This window comes from Camelus dromedarius, chromosome X (assembly GCF_036321535.1).
Source record: "Camelus dromedarius isolate mCamDro1 chromosome X, mCamDro1.pat, whole genome shotgun sequence".
Classification (NCBI taxonomy): Eukaryota; Metazoa; Chordata; class Mammalia; order Artiodactyla; family Camelidae; genus Camelus; species Camelus dromedarius.
The window spans coordinates 5,686,986-5,707,207 of NC_087472.1; the positions used below are offsets into that span (position 1 = coordinate 5,686,986).

General features: G+C 42.3%; 1 protein-coding gene across 3 annotated transcripts in view; it reads right to left on the reverse strand.

Annotated features, from left to right (window-relative positions):
- AFF2 (ALF transcription elongation factor 2) overlaps positions 1 to 20,222 on the reverse strand; it is a 465,346-nt gene that overhangs the window by 285,037 nt on the left and 160,087 nt on the right. For all 3 annotated transcript variants that reach the window (XM_064482806.1, XM_064482805.1, XM_064482807.1), the window contains exon 3: positions 12,363 to 13,223. In XM_064482806.1, the coding sequence (XP_064338876.1) occupies positions 12,363 to 13,223 (861 nt within the window). The remainder of the gene's footprint in view (positions 1 to 12,362; positions 13,224 to 20,222) is intronic.

Consider the following 20,222-nt stretch of genomic DNA (forward strand, 5'->3'; position numbering starts at 1 on the left):
TTAATTTTTAAGTAGTGAATTGAAAAAGGCCATTTATAGGAAACAAATCCTTCATTGGAGCATAAGAAAATAATCATGATTTTTCATAGAAAGCTTTGCACAAAAAGCACTGTGCAAACATTAATCAAATATCATGACATTCAAAGCCTAGAATATCATGACAGCATGACAATAAAAGAGATAAAAGAAGAAACTTATCTGCTTTGTGAAGTCTTAGGTGTCAAAGAAAAGAATCTTGGGTAATGGCATCACCATCCATTGGTTGCCCAAGCTAGAAACCTCAGGGTTCTTAGACTGTGTTTGGGAAGTTAGGAAGGGAGGTTGGTTGGGGAGATCAGGGTCTTGGTGTCAAAATTTTAGATCCTCTCTGTGGGCTTCCTCTCATGGCCCATCTCATCAATCACAGAATCTCATCAAATTCACCTCAAAAATCTATCTCAAAATTGGCCCCAATTCAAATTGCTAGCATTTCTAGCCTGGAATATTTCAACAGCCTGCTCAGTGCTCTCTCTGCCTTAAACCTCACCAGCCCCATCACACAAGCTCCCTTTCCCCGACTCCCCTGCCAATCCCTCCTCTGACATGACTTTTCTGAAACATCATCTGCCATACTTAATAGCATCCAAAGTCTCCTCATCACCTAGAGCTGACACCAAGACCCTGATCTTCCCAACCAATTCCCCCTCCTAACTCTCCAAACACAGCTGACTCTTCATGTCTCATGAATCCCAAGGGTCATCAGGCCCACATACAATTTGATGTGGGTTTACATTGTAGGACATGCCCGTACCACCACTTTTTCACCAGGAAAACTAAACTCCCAATCACACTTCAAGAGCTAGTATACAAGTTACTACTGCCTTCAAGAAGCTTTCCCGAACATTTCAGACACTCTTAGTCATCCTCTCTGCTCCCATAGAATACTGAACAACCATCTATTAATATTTCACTGTGATTTTCTGTTTTTGTGTCCATATCCCCCGACTTAAGCTACTTAAGATGTCAACATGTCTTCATCATCTCAGGCTTCTAGCTCCTAGCACAGTGGCTGGCACACAATGAGTGCTCAATAAAAGTTTGTTGAATGAGTAAATCAAATCAACCAATAAAAGAAGATGTGGGGTCTTACAGGCATTCTCTTCTAATGGCTCTTTCCAACAATGTATATGATAATATTTTCAGATTTAAATCATCCCAATTCATAATATCAGGCTCAATGTGAACAACTCATAATGTTATGCTGCTGTTTATATCTTTGTCCTTGGATCAAATGCGGCATTTAAATATCCAACAAAACCATTTTCTTTTCTTTTAGGTGGATCGTGGATTCAGAATTAACTCTCTGATGTGGGTCCTTTTTACCCATCAACCTTGCCTGGGAAGGGATGTTAGATCTTCCCACATTCCCAAGGATCTGAAGGCTGTATGTGTTCAAGTAAATAGAGTAGAGCTGCAGAGAGAGAGTTTGGGTGTCTCAATATAAAGGAGAGACTACTTGGTGAGACTCCACTCAGGGTGAGCATCCTGGTCTACAAAGGAGATGCTTACAGGCAGAGGAAGGTCAAAGGATAGGTTTGCTCTAAAGCCGGGGTCATCTCCTTAACCAGCTTCAGGACTCATCATCACATGGTAGTCGATGTGAATGGTGACCTCTGAAACTACAAGATGGCAGCGCCTTCTCCCATCACCAATCTAGCTAATGAAACTGCAACACAGTGGTAACATTCTTCACTGGTACATACTTTAAACAGTGAGCTTTCATGATACTCTTATATCACAGGAAGCATGTTCCTTGAAATTCCACCAACTTCAAAGGCTTTACACAGCCCATATCATCTATATGACAGCCTTTTTTACATCAACCTATGCATCTTAGCTTATTGAAGCTTTAGCTCCACCTCATCTCACCTTTAAAACCTTAACAAAATAGATCCTTTCTCCTATCACTCCTTCATTCTGAGTCACCTCAGAACCTAGATACTGCCCTGGAGGCTGGGCAAAAACTTCATGAGATACCAAGAAAGCCATCATTCTCTAGCCTGCTCTTCCCAGAAGTCCACTGGCTTTCTCAGGTTCCCCCAGAGAGACACATGGACAATGGCACGTGCATATGCACACACACATACACACTCTACACACCAGCTATGAAGCACCTATAGGGGCTCCCACAAACCTTTCACCCCATTAAACCCAAAGTCTCAAGCTGCACAAGAGAACCTGCTACTCCTAGAATCATAGAAATCCCTTCCACCCCACACCCAACTCAAATATTTACTTTAGTCCTCCCAATCCATAAGGGATTCCAGAATCCTAACTGGGTTTAGACTAGGTTCTTCCCCTTAGATCAAGTTATAGGACAGGCTTCCTTTTAGTCGTTATCTCTGAAGTTATCTCTGCATCCTATGATTCTGAGCCCAGACCAGTCATGCAGATGGTCCCCTGTCCTGGGAGCTCAAGCACTCCAATTCTAAGAAAGCAAAAGACAAAAGGACCTTCACCCCATGAGTCACTAAAGAAAGAGAACCCTCCTGAACGGAGATGTGATTTGTGGTGTGGGTACAAAGCCTTCTTACCCATCTGCCTGTAGGCCTGGGGGAGGCTCTCCCTGACTGGCCAGTTCTACCCTCACTAGAGACACCTCTCCTGACTCTAGGATTCTGCTCTCTACAAGTTGCAAGGCTGGCCTTCTTCCCCTCTCTACTCAAAGCCATCTTCCTACTGATGACAGGTAGAGCGAGCCAATGTTTTTTTGGCTGGCTGAAGCTTTGTCTAGATCTAGCCCAGCAGTCAGCACACTAAGTTTTGCAAGTCAAATTCACCCAACTGTCTGTTTCTGGATGGCTCACAGGCTAAGTAAGAATAGTTTTTACACTGTAAGATGGTTGAAAGGAATCAAAAGAATATTTTGTGACCTATGGAAATATGGAATATTTGACTCGCAGGATCCATATATAAAATGTTATTGGCACACAGCAATGGCCATTCATTTACATGTTGTCTATGGCCGTCCTCACATTACAGGGGCAGAGGTGAGGATTTGCCACAGACCAAAGGGCTCCCAAAGCTGAAAATATTTACTTCACAGAAAAAATTGCCCACCTCAACTCTAGTTCATAATCGAGTCAACGATATTAACAAATTATTTTTTCTCTATTACTTAATTAGAAAGAAACTTTATACCTGCTACTGTAAAGGAATTTGAAAAATCACTTCTCTACTGTTGTACTGAACAGTTTATTCACAGTAAAACTGAAGAGCTTCAAGAGAATTTGGCTCAGAAGCTTTGCAGACTAAACCTGAGTTCAGTTCTGAGGTGCAGAAGCCCACCTCCCTCTCACAGACTGGCTTAGGTTTTCCACAAAAAACACTGCTGGCCTCTCTCCACTCCCAGCCTGGGAAGTGGGAAGAATGACCCCTCTCATAGTGGGCTGGCTAGTGTCTCCGCAAAACTTACGTCTACCCAGCACTTCAAAATGTGGCTATTTGGAAATACGGTCTTTGCAGATGGAATCATTTAAGGATCTAGACATGAAATCATCTTGGATATAGAGTGGGCCTTAAATTCAATTACTGGTGTCCTTATACAAGGGGGAGAGGACACAGAGAGACACAGAGGAGAAGGCTATGTGAAGATGAAGGCAGAGAGTGGAGCGATGTGGCCACAAGCCAAGGAATGCCTGGGGCCACCAGAAGCTGGGAGAGGCCAGAGGGATCCTGTTCTAGAGCCTTTGGAAGGAGCTCAGCCCTGCTAATACCTTTTTGGATTTCTAGGCTCCGTAACTGTGGGAGAATCAATTTCTGGTGTTTTAAGCCACCCAGTTTATAATATTCTGTTACGGCATCTACAGAAAATGGCTAATATGGCTCTCATTTCCAGAATCTTGTAACATTTTCAAAGGCCTTTCACAGCTCTTTAGGTCATGCATTCTCATAGTGCTTTTCTGAGTAGGCAGTCTATGGATTCCCTGCATTTTTTTGCTGAGGTACAGGGAGACTCACTCATTTAGCATCTATGGATAAAAGCCATGGATCCTTCCTGCTCCCTGCTAACTACCCTTGAAATTTGATGATCTGTAATTTTTTTTTCCATTAATATACTTGGGGCAGGGGTGCAGGACTCAAACATTTGAGAGACATCTTATTCCTTCCATAGAAATTATTTACATGCACACTTTTTATTGACCCCTCATTCACATCTAATGTTTATCCAGCGGGTGGTTGTGTTTCAGCCACAGAAATCCAGATTTCAGCTCTGCTGTCTGAGCCTTCTGCTAAAATCATCCTACCAAACAGACAAAAACTCAGAAACTTTACAAACCAAGGAAAGGTCCTCTAACAAGTTGTGTCATATGTTACTCATTTAGAAATATTGCAAAAACACTACTTCTCACCATTTTTGTAAATGAAAAACACATGATTGTAACCTGTAATACCACAGGGAAAATTGCTCTTTTGCTAGGTTTGGCTCCTGACTTTTGAAATATGAACCCATCAAGGGTATTTCAACTTAAGCTGGATTCAGCTCATTATTCTCTTGGCCCTTATGTGCCAGCAGAGAGGCTCATTGTAGAAAATTAACCCATACGTATACAGGAGCACACTGTACACCAAATGGAAGTGGCACTAATGACCTGGGTTCTAGTCCAAGCGTTGCCGGTTGCTGGCTGTGTGACTTTAGATAAGTAACCCTCAGTCTCTCTGAGACTACATTTTTGCATCTGTGAAAAGGGGATGATGATAATCCCAGACCATATAAAAATCAAATCAAAATAAGATGGCTGGAGGGTGCAGGGGAAATGGTAAGATGTTGGTCAAAAGGTACAACGTTTCAGTGGTGCAGGATGGATAAGTTCTGGAGACCTAATGTAAAGCGTGGTGACTATAGTTAACGATAACATACTGTACACTTGAAATCTGCTAAGAGGGTAGCTCTTAAGTATTCTCACCACATACACAAAAAAGTGGTAGCTATGTGAGGTGATGGATATGTTAATTAGCATGATCCTGGAGGTTATCTCACGTTTATGTATATGAAAACATCAAGTTGTACACCTTGAATATATACAATTGTCATTTATCAATTATACCTCAACAAAGCTGAAAAAAATAAGATAATGTAACTGAAAGCAATTGTAAACTCTAAGTATAAAGGTAATTGCTTTTTGTCATTGTCACTTGTATAATAAACTCTACCTGGTGACTAAAGCACAGCACTTTTTAAAAAGATAGTTAATTAAAGAATATTTGCTTTCAAGTCAATTAAAAAAAAAACTTAAGAATCTTACACCAGCCATAAAGAGGTTTATAACTCCTCTCTAAAGCCCTTCGCATTCACGATTTGGCTTGAATCAATATGGTTCTCTACCTGTCAATTTTTCTGATTCTTTAACACACACTGTGAACACTCTGTTTTTTATGACTGGCTCAGAATGTACTAAGCTAATCGATACATCCAGTGATAACAGGGTGATTTGGGACACACGTAACAAAAGCTTATCACTTTACTGCATACTGAATCTGTCAAAATATTTTCCTAGAAGGAATGTGAAAATAGAAGTTCTCCATCTTTCATTACATGAGTGAGTGGTGACAAAGGGATGAGGAGGCTACTGCCTGAGTTCACCGCTCGGTGTTTTCCAGTGAAATGCAGCATATCACTGTACATCTTTAAAAATGAGTTGAAATTTAATAATACTCCAGGCTGAATTGGTATCCAGTTCCCAAAGAAGATCCAATTCTAGTTTGCCCATATTTACCTAGTCTTAAAAACTCGCCAACTATTCTGAAGGGTGGCAGTGAGAGTTTGGCAGGCAGGGCTCACCCCCCTCCAGCCCGTCCTGAGGCCCGTACTCTTGGAGGGATATGGGTGGGGGCGGTGGCTGAAGTAACTTTACAAACAAGGTGGGCTAGGGCTTAACCACAAAGAAGAAACATGCTCTAGGAGATTTACAGCTAGAAGAAACCTCACTGATGAGCTAGTCTAAACTCCCCATATAACAAGAGACCCAGAGAGGGAAAATCACCGTCTCAAGTTCACAAAGCAAACCCAAGCCAGAACCCACATCTCAGTAGACCTCGTTCAAACTCTACTTTGTACTATACCACACATTCCCTCACAGAAGATTTACTTCCAGTTAGTTCACAAAAAATCACTGAAGTTATTAATAAATCATGATATTTTTAAATGTGTCATTATTAAAGATGACTTAAATTGGCATAGGATAAAAATCAAAGTGGTTTTCTTTTCAGAATAAGAATAAATCAATCTTTCCAAGCCAAAAAAAATGTTAAAAGTGACAAGGGATTTAAAAGCACAGAACACCAAGACAGTTGCACTAAAACCAAATAGTCTAATTCATTTTAAAAAATGGAATGTTGAAATAGCTGACATGGTTCCAGGATGCTGATGGCTAAATCACTGACACATAGCCTTAGGAAAAGAAAATATATATGCTAAAGAACAGGACTTGAGGAAATGAGAGAGAGAGAGAGAGAGAGAGAGAGAGACAGAGAGAGAGAGAGAGAGAGAAAGAAAGAAAGAAAGAAAGAAAGAAAGAAAGAAAGAAAGAAAGAAAGAAAGAAAGAAAGAAAGAAAGAAAGAAAGAAAGAAAAAGAAAAGAAAGAAAGAAAGAAAGAAAGAAAGAAAGAAAGAAAGAAAGAAAGAAAGAAAGGAAGGAAGGAAGGAAGGAAGGGAAAGAAGAAAGAAAGAAAGAAAGGAAGGAAGGAAGAAAGAAGGGAAGAAAGAAGGGAAGAAAGAAGGGAAGAAAGAAGGGAAGGCAGGAAGGCAGGACGGACCCCAGGCATTTGCATAACCTTTACTAGGCCAAGGGTGAGATGTCTTCCTGAGTCTGACTAGCACTAATGAGAAAATGGAGGGAAAGGGACTAACGAAGGGCAGGGAAAGAGCATGGTTTAGAACAAGCATTCTGCACTATTTTAGAAAGAGCCTCGGGAAAGCATGTGGAAGAAAACTGATACCTAAAGAGCAAGAAATAAGATATGCTTTCTGGTAAGGGAACAGAGAACACAGGCACTCTGAAATGACTGTTTGAATCACTGAGAGCAACGGGCCTGAGTGAGTTCCTAGGTCACCACCCGATCAGCCACTGGGACCATGGAGTTTCAAGTCCAGCATCACAATCTGGATGCCACATCACCTCAGCAGTCAGGACACTGAAGACTCTGGCTCTCGAGCCTTATCTCACTTTGGTCCTATAAACCCACAGCTGCACACAAACTGGCCCGTCCTCAGAATACACCTTGCATGTCCTTATGCTCCCTTTTTGTACCTGCCAGTCTCTCCACCATCACTATGCATGTATATGAACTGCCCTGTCCTCCAGACCCCTCTTCACCTATTGTGATTCCACCCTGTATTCAAGGTCAAGTTCAAAACCTATCTTGTATTCTGTCTCTGAGAAACCTTCTGGGGTTACTCCTATGTGTCACTTTCCGGTGAGATGGCCCTGTGATTGTCAGGATGATGTCAGCTGCCCCTCCCCAAGACATCTTTTTTCATCGCTGAACTACGACAATCAATTAAATCCTCTCCCAGAATTTCTGACTTCTCCATCAAAATGTGAGGCTCCATGTTCTACTTGCATCACTGACTATTCTTTTCAGATGTTCAGTTAAGGCCACGTCATTCAGCTTAGGGAGACACTGAAGTTAGAGGGGAAATGAAGAGGTGTGGTAAGGAAAATGAACTTTCATCCCAATGAGACCAAGCAGTTGGAAGAGTTAGTCAAAAAGCATGAAGGAAAAGCAACTACCAGCTGACAGACTGGTAGAGGAGATACAAAGCTTTCTGGATCCTCCTACAGTTCTATGGGATAAATCTTAAGGTCAAGGTCTCTGACGGCACCCTTGAATGTGTGAGGATTTTCAAGGGCATCTCCATTCATTCCCAATGAGGTAGGAATTAAACCAGTTACAGCCTTGAACCGAATGCTATTTTATTTCCGTAAGAATGGACAAAAGATAAATTCATGATGTACATCAAGTGAAAAAGGCTTGCACACAGCAGCTGGACGGCTCCCTGTTCTTTGAAGGAGCTGCCTCGATGGTTTCTGTGCATCCAGCACACGAATGTTACGTTCCCAGCATTCCCTGCAGTTCTCACACAAGGGACCTGAGCTTCCTATCTACCGATAATAAACAAAGCTAATCACATCCACAGCGTTCATTCACCGCACAGGATAGAAACCAAGGCAGGCACGGTCACAAATGTGAGCAATAACTTTTCAGCTGGTTGACAAAGCTAGACACGAAAATAAGCTAAGCCAAACCCCATCACTCATATCAATTCCATTACACTTTTTTAAGAGATTCCTAATTTTGAGGCAGTTAGAGCCTCAGATAGTCTTAGGTCACATCCAAGAGCACCTCGTAAAGCAAATGACCTTTTTATGGTGATGACACTCTGCACATTTGTACTGTACCTATGAAAGTTTATTGAGTTAGGATGGAAACACTCAATACATGTCACTGATCCTTTCATTTGCATGTAATTATTTCCTTCCCAAATAATAGTAGTAACAAATTGTACCAAAATACAAAGCTATCTACACCAGCAGATTTTTATCCTAATGAAAAAATAAGTCAAAACATCTGTAATGAAGTCATGTACAAAGCTACATTTATTAACAAATTCATTTCCCAACAAAACACCGTCTGCAAGCAATCCTTAGTTTCCACTTGATATAAATAGGTCTTTCACGGTTTTCAGATGCAATCCCCAGAAAATTCTTCTAAGTGCAACTGCAGAACACATCAGTCTTTTTTTTTTTCAGTTGCCTGGAATAATAGTAAATTCTGTAACACCAACTTTTTAAATAAATGCTTTGTTTAAAAAGCATGCTTCAATTGAAAAGCTGACCTCTGGCAACAAAGTTGGTTAGACTTTATTAGTATTTATTTTTAGTATAGTATCCATTTTAGCTAGTATTTATTGGTATCCTTATTATTGACACAGAAATTCTAAGAAGCAAGGGAATTCTTACGGATGGGAAATAATTAAAATTTCCACACTATATATACAAGTGTAGACACATAAACGTATACGGACACACATGCACGCACATTGCATTTCAATAATAGGTGATGATCTCTCAACTCACAAATTTAACCATATCTGCTTATTTGTATACCTCAGAATGTGTCTTTTTCCTGGTCATTCAACCCCCCACTGCTCCCAAATGCACAACACATCAGCCCCCCGTCACTAGAGCGAGGGGAAGAGTTGAGAAAACTCAAAGACATCCTATGACTGCTCCATGGACAAGCCTTTTTAGTAATAACTCAAAGGAATGGTACCACTCACTGAAGATGGCTACTTTGACTAGAGACCCAGAACCCCATGCCGGAGCTCTCGGCGCCAGGGGCTGGGGTTGAATTCTAATACTAAGTGCTTTTGAAAAGTGCATCAAGATTTAATGGGGTGAATTTCCAGGCCTGGTCAGAGTTTTAGCCACATAAATTCCATTAGTTTCAAAGTTCCATAACGCTCCACCCTGTCTACATTTATGCCCACATTTTAATCTACACTCATCTAAATTCTCTGGTAGGCTGTCTAACCTCTCATTATCTTTCCTCCTATTTCTGGTTTTCACATCACCAAATGTGAAAGCCTGTATGTGCTCCTGACTTGAGGGCCATGAGCTTCTCTCTACCCTTCTTCCAAATCCTTCCTCGAGACCTGCATTTTAAAATACGGACTTTCTTCACAGATCACTGATCATGACTTTACCGCACCTGACCCATTTTTTCATATGAAGTTCTACCAAAAAGCCTATCTGGACCACTCCCAAAGGCGGCGCGCATACAGGCGGCTCCTCAGCTCATCCGCTCCAGAGCCGATGGCTGCTCAGACTCTGGAAATGTACTTCTCATTGGTGCACCAGCACGTGGAGCGAGAGCATGCAGTCGTCTCTGAATCTGCGTCAGCCACGGGGTGACTGGATGAGAGAGAGGAGGTTACAGCGGAGTGGAGATCCTCACACTCTGCCAGTGAGGTGTTGATTCAGGCTGACAGACCTCTTCATGGGCCAGAGCTACCTGCAGACCAGTCCTGAGCGATGGCCTTGCCATGCAAAGGGGGAGAGCAGCAGATCCCAGGGCAAGAAAAGGGTTGAGAATGGGGTCCCACTTTCCCATTAGATGCCCCCTCTTTCCAAGGAGGTTTCTTTCTGGTTTTTGTGTATCACAATCCTGTATTAAGTCATCCAGCGGAAACTAGGATTAGGATTTTCAAGTGACTGTGCAGGGGAACAGTAGACTGAGACACAGGCAGACAGAGTACAGAGAAAGAAATACCATCGACGATGGGTTTTCTAGCAGTCATTTACCTTTGTTCGTGTTATTTGATTAACATGATGGCTTAGAAAATGTAAGCAAGTACCCATTTTTGAAGTTCATTCATTCAACAAACATTTATTCAGGATCTACTATGTGCCAGGCATTTGCTAGGCGCTTGGGATACAGAGAAGAACAAGACATTCCTTGCTCTCAGGGAGCTCACAGTCTAATAGAGGAGACAGACACACAGACAAGGAACTACAATACAATGAAAGAAGTGCCAGCCAAGGGGTGTATAAGGCACTTGGCGAGCCCCGAGGAAGGGGGCTGTAATTAAGCCTGGGCCAATTAGGCATGCTTTTGCAGAGAAAGTGACAGCTGGGAAGATGTGAAGGAGAAACAGGACTTCACCAGGAAGACAAGGGAGTGGAGGAAGAGACATTCTAGGTTGAGGAGGCAGCAGGCACAAAAGCAAGGAAGCGTGGAAAAGCATGATGTGCCGGGGTACCACAGGCAGCTCCGTGGGGCTGGGGTTTCATCTGCATATGAAGAACTCATGACGTGTGAGGTCAGGAAGGGAGTATGGAATCAGAGAGTGATGAGCTCGGTATGCGAGACTAAGAAATTTGGACTTCTTCCTGGCAGCAATGAGAAAGCACTGAAGATTCCAAAGCAGGGAGTGACATGGTCAGATCTGCCCGTTAGATCAACCAGAATGGAGGATGGTTTGAACGAGAAGTGAGACTAGAGGGAGGGGGACCAGATAGGAGGCAGTCCAGGCGAGAGATGCTAACAGGCGCTTCGAAGGCAGTGAGGATGAAGAGGTGACAGACTGGAGAGATACTTGGGAGGAAGATGACAAGACTTGACGGATGATGATACAAACAGCAAAACCACCTCAGAAATGAAACAATATTCAAAACATGCATTCTGAAAATACAACCAGCAGCCCCAGCTCTCCCCACCTCTGTGTCCTCATCGTCCTCTGACATCACCGCATCTGCTGAGTATGAATAAAGGGCACAGATGGTCAGACTTCTCTAATTGAGACACCACTAACTTGGACTCTGCCACCATTCAGAAAGACTGACTGTGACTCCTATTGCGTAAGAATTTCAACTTACTTTCTTCCTGTGTGTCTTTTCAAGCCTTTAGTCACCAGTGACAGGAATCCAATCTAAAAAGCAGTGGTTTCTTCCAATCAAGCACTTGAGGTATAGTAGGCAGTCGCTTACGTGGTAGAATCTGAGGGGCACCCAATATATGTCTCCCACCCAGGGGCCACAAGGTCTGGGATCCAATCATTAGTGATTCATTCCTTTGGGAGAGGCTTTGGTCCCTCTGGATTTCTGTTTTACAAGGCAATGATTCCCGAGATAGGTAAAACATTTAGTCATTCCAAACCCAGTGGGATTTTGTTTGAGCATAGTGCATTTGGCTTTGACAGAAGGGATCAAGGTAGCGTAAGAGGGTTATGTAGGCATCTGTAGAAGGTGATGCAGAGGGGAAGACTGAGGGATACAGAAGATAATGTTAAGATCTTGCCAAGGAACAGCCCTGCCAGCACTCAAGAAACTAAGATTCTGAAAGAATGCCTTCCACTTCCGGTTCCAGCAAATCCCACGTGCACATCCTTGTACCTTAAGGAATGTCTGTGTTTTGTGTTTATGACATGCTATTGGCTAGTGAAGGCCCATGGTGACTCACAGTCTTTTCATGTACCTCCTACTGCTACGGCCAATGAAAATCTCCAGTGTTATTAATGTGTACATAATATTACTACAAATGCGTTCTCTGAAACTATTTCATAACTCCAACTTTTCATTCACTCAGACCGAACATTCCTTGTCTTTTGTCATTCCAAATTACGGCGATTTAACTGTATTAGCAGAGTGTTAATCAGTCAAGTCACAAGTGACAGCAGATCAAGACTCAGACTCTGACTTTGAAGAGTCTCACCTACAGCTCAAGAAGGTAAAGGAGAACTGCTTGTGAAAACTTGACTACAGAGGTTAGAGCAGTGAACTAAAAAAGAAAAGTGAAACAAAACTTTAAAAATTACTTACTTCACTTGTTTGGAGAATCGTGAACTTTGGCAGTTTAGTCTTTGAACTGGGTGCAGTGGGCTTTCCATCCAAGAGTGATCCAAACGACAGATTCCCAAAGCTGTTCTCGAATTCAATAGAAGGTTTCAGCGTGGGAGAGATGTCCGGTGCTTGGTCCTGACCATCCATGGGTCTGACATACGCGGTTGGTTTCTGCTGCCCCATGCTTGTTTTGCAGTAAAGCCCTGGTGGGAAGTTTTGAACGGAAAGGCCACTGCTGGGAGCTAATAAAGAGGAGGCAACTAGGGGGGAGCCCGGCGCCTGCACTGTGAATTCACATTCTTCTGGGGAGTTGGATTGAAAGATTTCTTTGAAAGTATCCCCTCCACTGGATTTGAGATTACTGTCTTCTTTTGCAGCTGGGTTGGACTCTTCAACTGCTCCAGCTTGAGGCTGCTCAGCTGGGTAGACAAAGAAGTCTTCCAGTCTGGCTGGGGGCGGGTCCTGTGTTGCTGGCTGCATCTTGTTTGGCTGACTCCCGGCCTGGCTGGCCGGGACAATGCTAGCGTTATGACTATCTCGGGGCCACTCAGGTTTGGATTTCCTGTTGCTGTGGATTAGAGTTGAATTCAGTATCACAACAGAAGGTGGAGGCGTTGGTGCCGAGGAGTGAGTGTTATCCTGGTGAGGTGGGATCATTCGGTTCTTTTGTTCTGGAAAAAAGCTCGATTCATTTTTGTTGATGGGAGTCTGGGGCACGGGATTCTTTGGGATTCCCACTAGATGATTCTGATTAGAATGGTTAGTTAGCAAATCCTTCATTTCATCATAGTTTCCCAGCGTGTTCTGGACTCGGTTGGCAAGTGCATCACCTTTGTTTGTCTAAAATAACAAAAAGATGGGGGTGGGAGGAGAGAGAATGAATAGGTTTGTGTTTCCTAATGTTAATGTTTCAAACAGATGTCCTAAGTAGACTAGCATATAGGGTTCCTTAAAATTCTCATGCTGCCATATAATTTCATACTTTTCATGTGCTATGTAAGGGGAAAAAAAGTCGTTAACACTACTGAGAGCGCCCCTTGGGATGAGCTGTGTGATTAACGTCTGTATACTCCCTGGCTATCTTCAAACATGTTCATTGGGAGAAAGTTTTCATTTGCATTGCTTATGAATTTTATCAGCAAATTAACTAATTTTAGGTCCAATGAGTTGAACTGTTATATTCCACATTGTGATTAACAACTTCCGCTTACTGACCACCGGGATTAAAACAGCATGTTCGACTTATATTTGTTCTTGACATGTCGGCCCTTTGCGCTACATTATACCCTGAAAGAGTCTTAGCCCCTTGGATAAGGAAGTCGGTTAAATTGTGCTATCACGACTACATTCAGTTTAGAAAAGGTATGGGCTTAAACAACATTGAATTCAGCTAACTCATGACTAAAGCGAATCTAATTCCGTTTAATCAAAGACTGTATAAATTACTGGTGTCTGCCTACATATTCTGGGGGCAACTGTGTTTACGTATTGATGATTCACATTCGTTTACTTTGAAACGGTGCAATTGTTCATCAACAGTGACTCAAGCTCTCCTGTGTCTTTTCAATTGATTTAGAAACATTTATTCAAGAATTTAAACTGTTGCTTAAGTAAATCAAAACATAGTCAGATTTTGAAAGTGATGTTGGCAACTACTTCATTCTATGGGCAATCAACACACCAGCTATACCATCCCCTGTAGGATGTACTAATCTTATCAAAATGGCTGTGATTGTTCTTAAAATAATTGAGCTTCTGCCTGGGTTTTTTTGGTAACATAGAAAGCCCACCTTTCATAACTAAAAAATGGTGGTGAGCTAGATGCTTGGAAATGACTGCCAAAAGCTCAGCTGTTCATCTTTGAAAATGACTTTTTTTTATTATTCTGTTTACCTGTCAAAGACATTATCAAAGCTGAATTTAGAAGGGCAAAGGACTTCTTTGTGCTTAGGCTGCTCTATCCTGGCCCAAGATGCTGCAGTGAGAGAAGGCTACCAGCATCTATTTGGCAGCAGGACTAGTGCATAGGAAAGACACCCCCCGTGTAGCCTCCATGTCCCAGGAGCCATCGGCATGCTCTCCCTGCTCAGGAGGGGGTGACCACCTCCCCACTGGTACAATCTCCACTGAAGATAGATGTTTAACATCTAAAGTTCCTCACACGCCCTTAACACGTGGTGCTCAGCCCAGTCTTGTGGTGTCCACAGAGGGTGTGCCTGTTCAACACCGAGGTCTCAGTCTAAACCTAGGATGTATGGCTGTGTGCTGTTCTCTGTATGTGAAGATGGAAGAGTGTGCAGATGAATGGAGGGTGAAGTGCTGGAAATGGATGAAATCACTCACGGAAGGAAAATGTAGAACGAGAAAGTCAGGCTCAGGAGAGAGCCCCGTGGAACATCAACCTTTAAGAGACTAGGAGAAGCAGAGGAGCCAGCCTTGATACAAAGAACGAGCAATCAGAGAGGGAATCAAACCAGGAACCTTTGCCTCGTTTTTAGCATCATCTCCACATTCTGTACATAGTATTCCACTCATATCATGTGTTAAATCATATAAGACACTTGCAAAGGAATGAGGGCAGTTAGAGAAGGATGATTTCAAAGATTAAGGAAAAGTATGCTAAATATATGCTAAGAGGGCTCAGGGGGTGGGGCGTTTTAGTAATCAAATAAATGTATGTCGGTTTCCATTTTTCTTCTCAAGAACATCTCATACTGCATCACATGCAACCTTGGTGCTGAAGCAGTGATTAAACAATTAACATTCCATATAATCCTCAGCTGACTAATAGCTCCATTTTCAGAAGTCATTTGAAAGGCAGAATTTAATAGATGGAGACGGGGAGAAATCACTTTTATTCCCTGAAAGTCCCTAGGTTTGTCAATTTTAATGGCAAAAATTACTTTTCAGCTAAGGCAAGAATAAACTCTTTGTATACAGTGGTCTCCTTCAAGGGAGTTGCACAACGAACCTTTTGGGCAGCAGCCAAAAGCAGTCTCTCTATTCAATCCCTAAATTCAAAACAAAGGGATTTCATTGTGATGAGGGCCCAGTAGAGTTTGATGCAAGTTTTAAATCCTTGCAGGGTTGTGCTGGACCTTCAGATAGTTTCCCTCTTGGGTCAGATCCCTGCCTAATGAATACTAATACCTGATATCGTCAAGGATCTGACCCAGCAAGGGGAACCAACACCATTTCAGGTCCCAATTTAAATGCCTCCATTTTATATGGTCTCATTTAATGAATTAAGATATGCCTCCTTCCATTAGACAAAGAGACTTCTAGAACCTATGACCCATCCCTTTTTGCCTTAGCTACCAGTTCTAGAGAATCAGACCTTTGCCCCCAGATGTCACAGAGAACTCTACAATACCTCAAGGTTCTCAGAAGTCACTCACTGTCTCCGGGCCAATATCATCAGGACCTAAGAACTTCAAGGCCCATTTGTCTGCAAGCAAACTGGTCACATTCTTGTTCCTATTTCAGCAGTAAAGGAAAGGGACATGTTCATCTCATCTTCAGCGGAGAGACCCTGGTGAGGTCTTACCATCTCCTCACTGTGGCTTACTGTTATACTGATCTGGGTTTCTCATGCATGCTTAGAATTTTTTTTTTCCATCTCTGGGTTTTAAAATATGCTTGAAATTAGGAGAATTTCTACAATGGCCAGTCTAAAACCGTGTCTACGTGAATAAAATTAGAGGGAAATGAAAAGTTTTCTGAATAACTCTAGAAAATCAACCTCCTGCTACACGGGATCTCCTACAGTTATGATTTCTTCTCCTGAGTAAAACTATGAGCTTTTCTTAAAGATCAGAGACCACCACCTTTTATTCATCTTCATATCCTCAAGACTTGACACCATGTCTGGTACATACTAGGTACTCAGCAAATTGCTGATGGTGAACAGAATCAAATTATAATTCATAGTGTGCCTATATCAAAATAAAGGATTTGCAATTGCTTGAAGTAAAAGGGACATAAAGAGAAAAGCAAAAATGAAGCTAACTTGGTTACTGGGATTGAACATCAAATTGAACTTTGAGCTTCTTGGTGGCTAAGGTCAAAAGGAAAAGCTAACAGCTTATAGAATTCTCTTTGTCTGATGGCAGGAGGCAAATCCTAATTCATTACATGAGACAAATGTTTGCTGGATACTAAAAAGTGAAAAGGAATTCCTCTCATTGGTTTAGTTAAGAGGTTACAAGAACCTTCGAATGATAAACCAAGTGATTTTCTCAGCACCGATTTTACAGAAGATGGCTTTTTTTATGATGACATCTTATGACTGACTAAAAAACAAGAGCATTGCATTCAACTCTAACTCGGTGAAGGCGTGTCTGGTCTGCACGTGGAGTTAGGGGGCCAGGCCAAAAGCTCCAAGTGGGGGACTTTCCTGTGTGCTAATGACATGCGGGTGGAGACCCAATGCATGGCAGAGAGTTCAAGGTTGAGTTCACTAGCAACACTTTCTGAGTTGCTGATTGAAGGAAGATCTGTAACGGACATGCTGTGGCTAAGTCAGAATTACCATCCACAGTCATTCTTAAGACACATGCTGGTAAATTCAAAACACTCATGAGGCAGGGTTAGGCACGGAGGACACACAGACACGTAGCCTCAAGAAGTCCACCATTCAACAATCTCAGAATAATTAAAACTACAGACCAGGGCACCAGAAGCAACTCTCTGCCTTCCAACCATTGGAGGCAGGTAACTGTCAACCAGTTTTTAAAGTTCTCGAGATGTAGATATGCGATCCACTGGAGGGAAAACCCAGAAAGGCCCAGAATACATTTATGTACGCCCTACACAATGGGCTCTCCTTACACATCGTAGCAACTTCTCATTCACACTAAATCTTCTTCTTCACCCTCCAGAGTCTTAGTCACCCTTTTAAGGAGCAAGGTATTCTCAGCGGTCCTGAGTGAACCTTATAAACATGGCAAAAATGGAAATTTAGCCATTTCAATCAATTACAGGCTTCTTTCAATTTGGCCAACTCTTTACTTCCCGTTCTAGATAATTGGTTGAGTCCTTAAAGGTAACCTCTGCAGCCATTATTTTCTAAGTAATCACAATTTCTCCATCCTCAAGGAAATGCATCTTCCAAGTATTTTCAGGCATAAATTACATGTCTGGTTTGTGACTCATGACTAACAGCACTCCTTCATTTAAGCTTTTTGCCTCTCATTATTTCGGGAAGTGTGGAGTTGCCTTAGTTTGCTTCTGATCTTATCTACAAATCAGTAGTATAATTCCATTGCAAGTCTAATGTGCTAGGAGACTCCTGTACCAGGTATTTCTTTTTAATAAAAGTAGCGCAATAATTTAAGTTTTGAGGTTCATTTTTTCCCTTTTATTTAGTTGTGGCTAATGTATGTGATTTAGTAATTCTTTTTTTTTTCAAATTCTAATATTTTTACAGTTAATCTCTCTAAGCTGTAAGTTGCTATTTCGTTCTCTACCCTAATTATAATAACGATAAGACCACGAATTTCTATCACACGTTACAGATTTCAAAGCCAGGTTTCCCAGATTGTCGGACTTGATCCTCACAACCACCATGTGAGTCAGCAGAGCCGTTCTGGTCTAATCCAGTGTCTATCTGCCCCGATTTCAGAGAAAAGGAAACCATAGGTCAGAGAAATGAAGTTTCTTCCCCAAAGTCACACAGGAGGTAAGTTCATCAGGCCTTTGGACTTCTGGTCAGAGGACAGACAGCTTCCTGTTACAGATACGGAACCACACTTACACAGATATGAACCTGCAGAGAAGCCACCTCACCTCCTGAGCCTCAAAACCCTCGTGGGAAACGTGGGGGAAATGTGCATCCAGTTGCTGTAAGGACTCAGCAAGCACACAGAGACAGTTCTAGCACAGTGCCTGGCACACAGTGGGCACTTGGTACATGCCCGTTCCCTGTCCCTCCCAGCCTTTCCACACTAATCTAGACATGTCAAATGGCCTCTCATGTTTCGAGCACTTTGGAATGCATCCTTCTCAGCAGCACAGCACAAACTCAGATTTTAAAGTTATAAGCGACAAAAGCAGCTACAAAAAGAAGTTACCCACCATCACCCAAATCTAGGGGTAGTCAACATTCTTTCCATTCTGGGAGTAGTGGATGTGAAGCCAAGAAAGGAAAGAACCATGAGAGATCACCATTTTTTCTTTCTGCCAAGAAAGGGCAGTAGGTCCTAGGGACCGATGCTCATTGGATAGCTTATGAACCACCAACCCCATCATACAAGTGATCAGGCCGTGTTTTACGGTTTAGGGTGGCAAGAAGTTTCCTGGAAGTCCTGATCAACCACCAGGAACTTTGCTTTTTAATTTGGTAAGCATTCCCACCACAACTTTAAGGGAAAGTTGTGGTAGGTATGTCCCCATTTCTCCACCAGTGGACCATGGGCCAGCTCTAGAACTCTCACTGCCTCTGGCATGTCCACATACTCCAAGGGTGTCTACACCAGTCCAGGTCTGGGGAGCTTTTGGGCGTGCACATCAGTTCTAGAATCATGATGTGGGGGGAGGAGAAGAATACTCCCCAGCAATGTCCCAGGGAACCCTGAACATGCACACAGTACAAGATGGCAGTCATCATCAAGATCATCAAAGCAATAGTGAAAGAAAGAGAATTCTGAGGTCATCAACTATTACCATTAATCCTTTCCTTCATAGTCCTGACTCAAAAACAAGGCTCTTCCCCACCAAGAAGCATAAAGGGACCAGGCTACTAATCACACAGCAGGCCTGGCCCTGCACTAGACTAATGCTCCAATCTGTACGTCTACCTGATGCATCCTTGTCAAGTCAAGACAGATGGCTTTTCAAAACTTCTGACAATGTTGATAACAGGTTCTTTAACTGCCTTCTCAAAACTACACTGCTTACATCTAAAAATAAATAGGCATCTATATTATAGGCTTGTTAACAAGAGATGCCATTTACCTTAAAGAGGTAAGACATTAATTCAACATGACTTAAGATTATAAAGGGGAGATACACCAAGGGTTCTACACCTCGTATTGTGTTAAGCACAGAGTAGCTATTGAATTTTAAGAATGAGCCCTTTGAGCAAAGCTCATTTTTCTAACCCATCCAAAGATTTTTCTAACGTATCCAAAGGTAAGAGGTAAAACTCATCTGGTCGTTCCTCTTTCTCAAGAAGAAATGAGGCATCTATCAACCTTTGACCTGTCTTCCATTTTCTGGAAAAAAATAGAGGCCACAACTTCTTGTCCTGCTCCCAGTCTTCCTTCCATTCTCCTGTTTTGTTCTCATCCTAATATTGAATTACCATATTCCTCCCGAAGGCTCACCACTTTTCACATGTTCCCAATTTTCTATTTTCTCATCTCCTCTGGGACCTTGCTCTGCCCATCACACCTCTCCCTCCTTACCTTCACCCTCTCCTTCTCCACTAACATTGGTTCCTTCCCCTCAATCTTTAAACAACATGTTCAAGTTTCTCTCACCTTAAAAAAAAAGCCTCCTTCCAAATAATTGTTCCCCTTACATTCCAACTTATCTTCCTTTCTTCCTCTCTCCATACAAAGACTGCAAGGTCAAGTCTACATTCACTGGTTATCTTCTTTATTTCATCACTTCCCATTTATTCCCCAACCCACAAAGACTACTGCCATCATCTAATAAAATGACACCCCCTAAGGGCACAAATTACCCCTGAACTGGCACATCCAACAGCCACTTTCCAGTGCTGACCTTTCCTGACCTCTCTGACACATGGAACTAATGAATCCCTCCTCCATAAAACCCTTTCATCCCTTGGTTTCTATTAAATGATTGTCTCCTAGTCTTCCTACCTCTCTGATT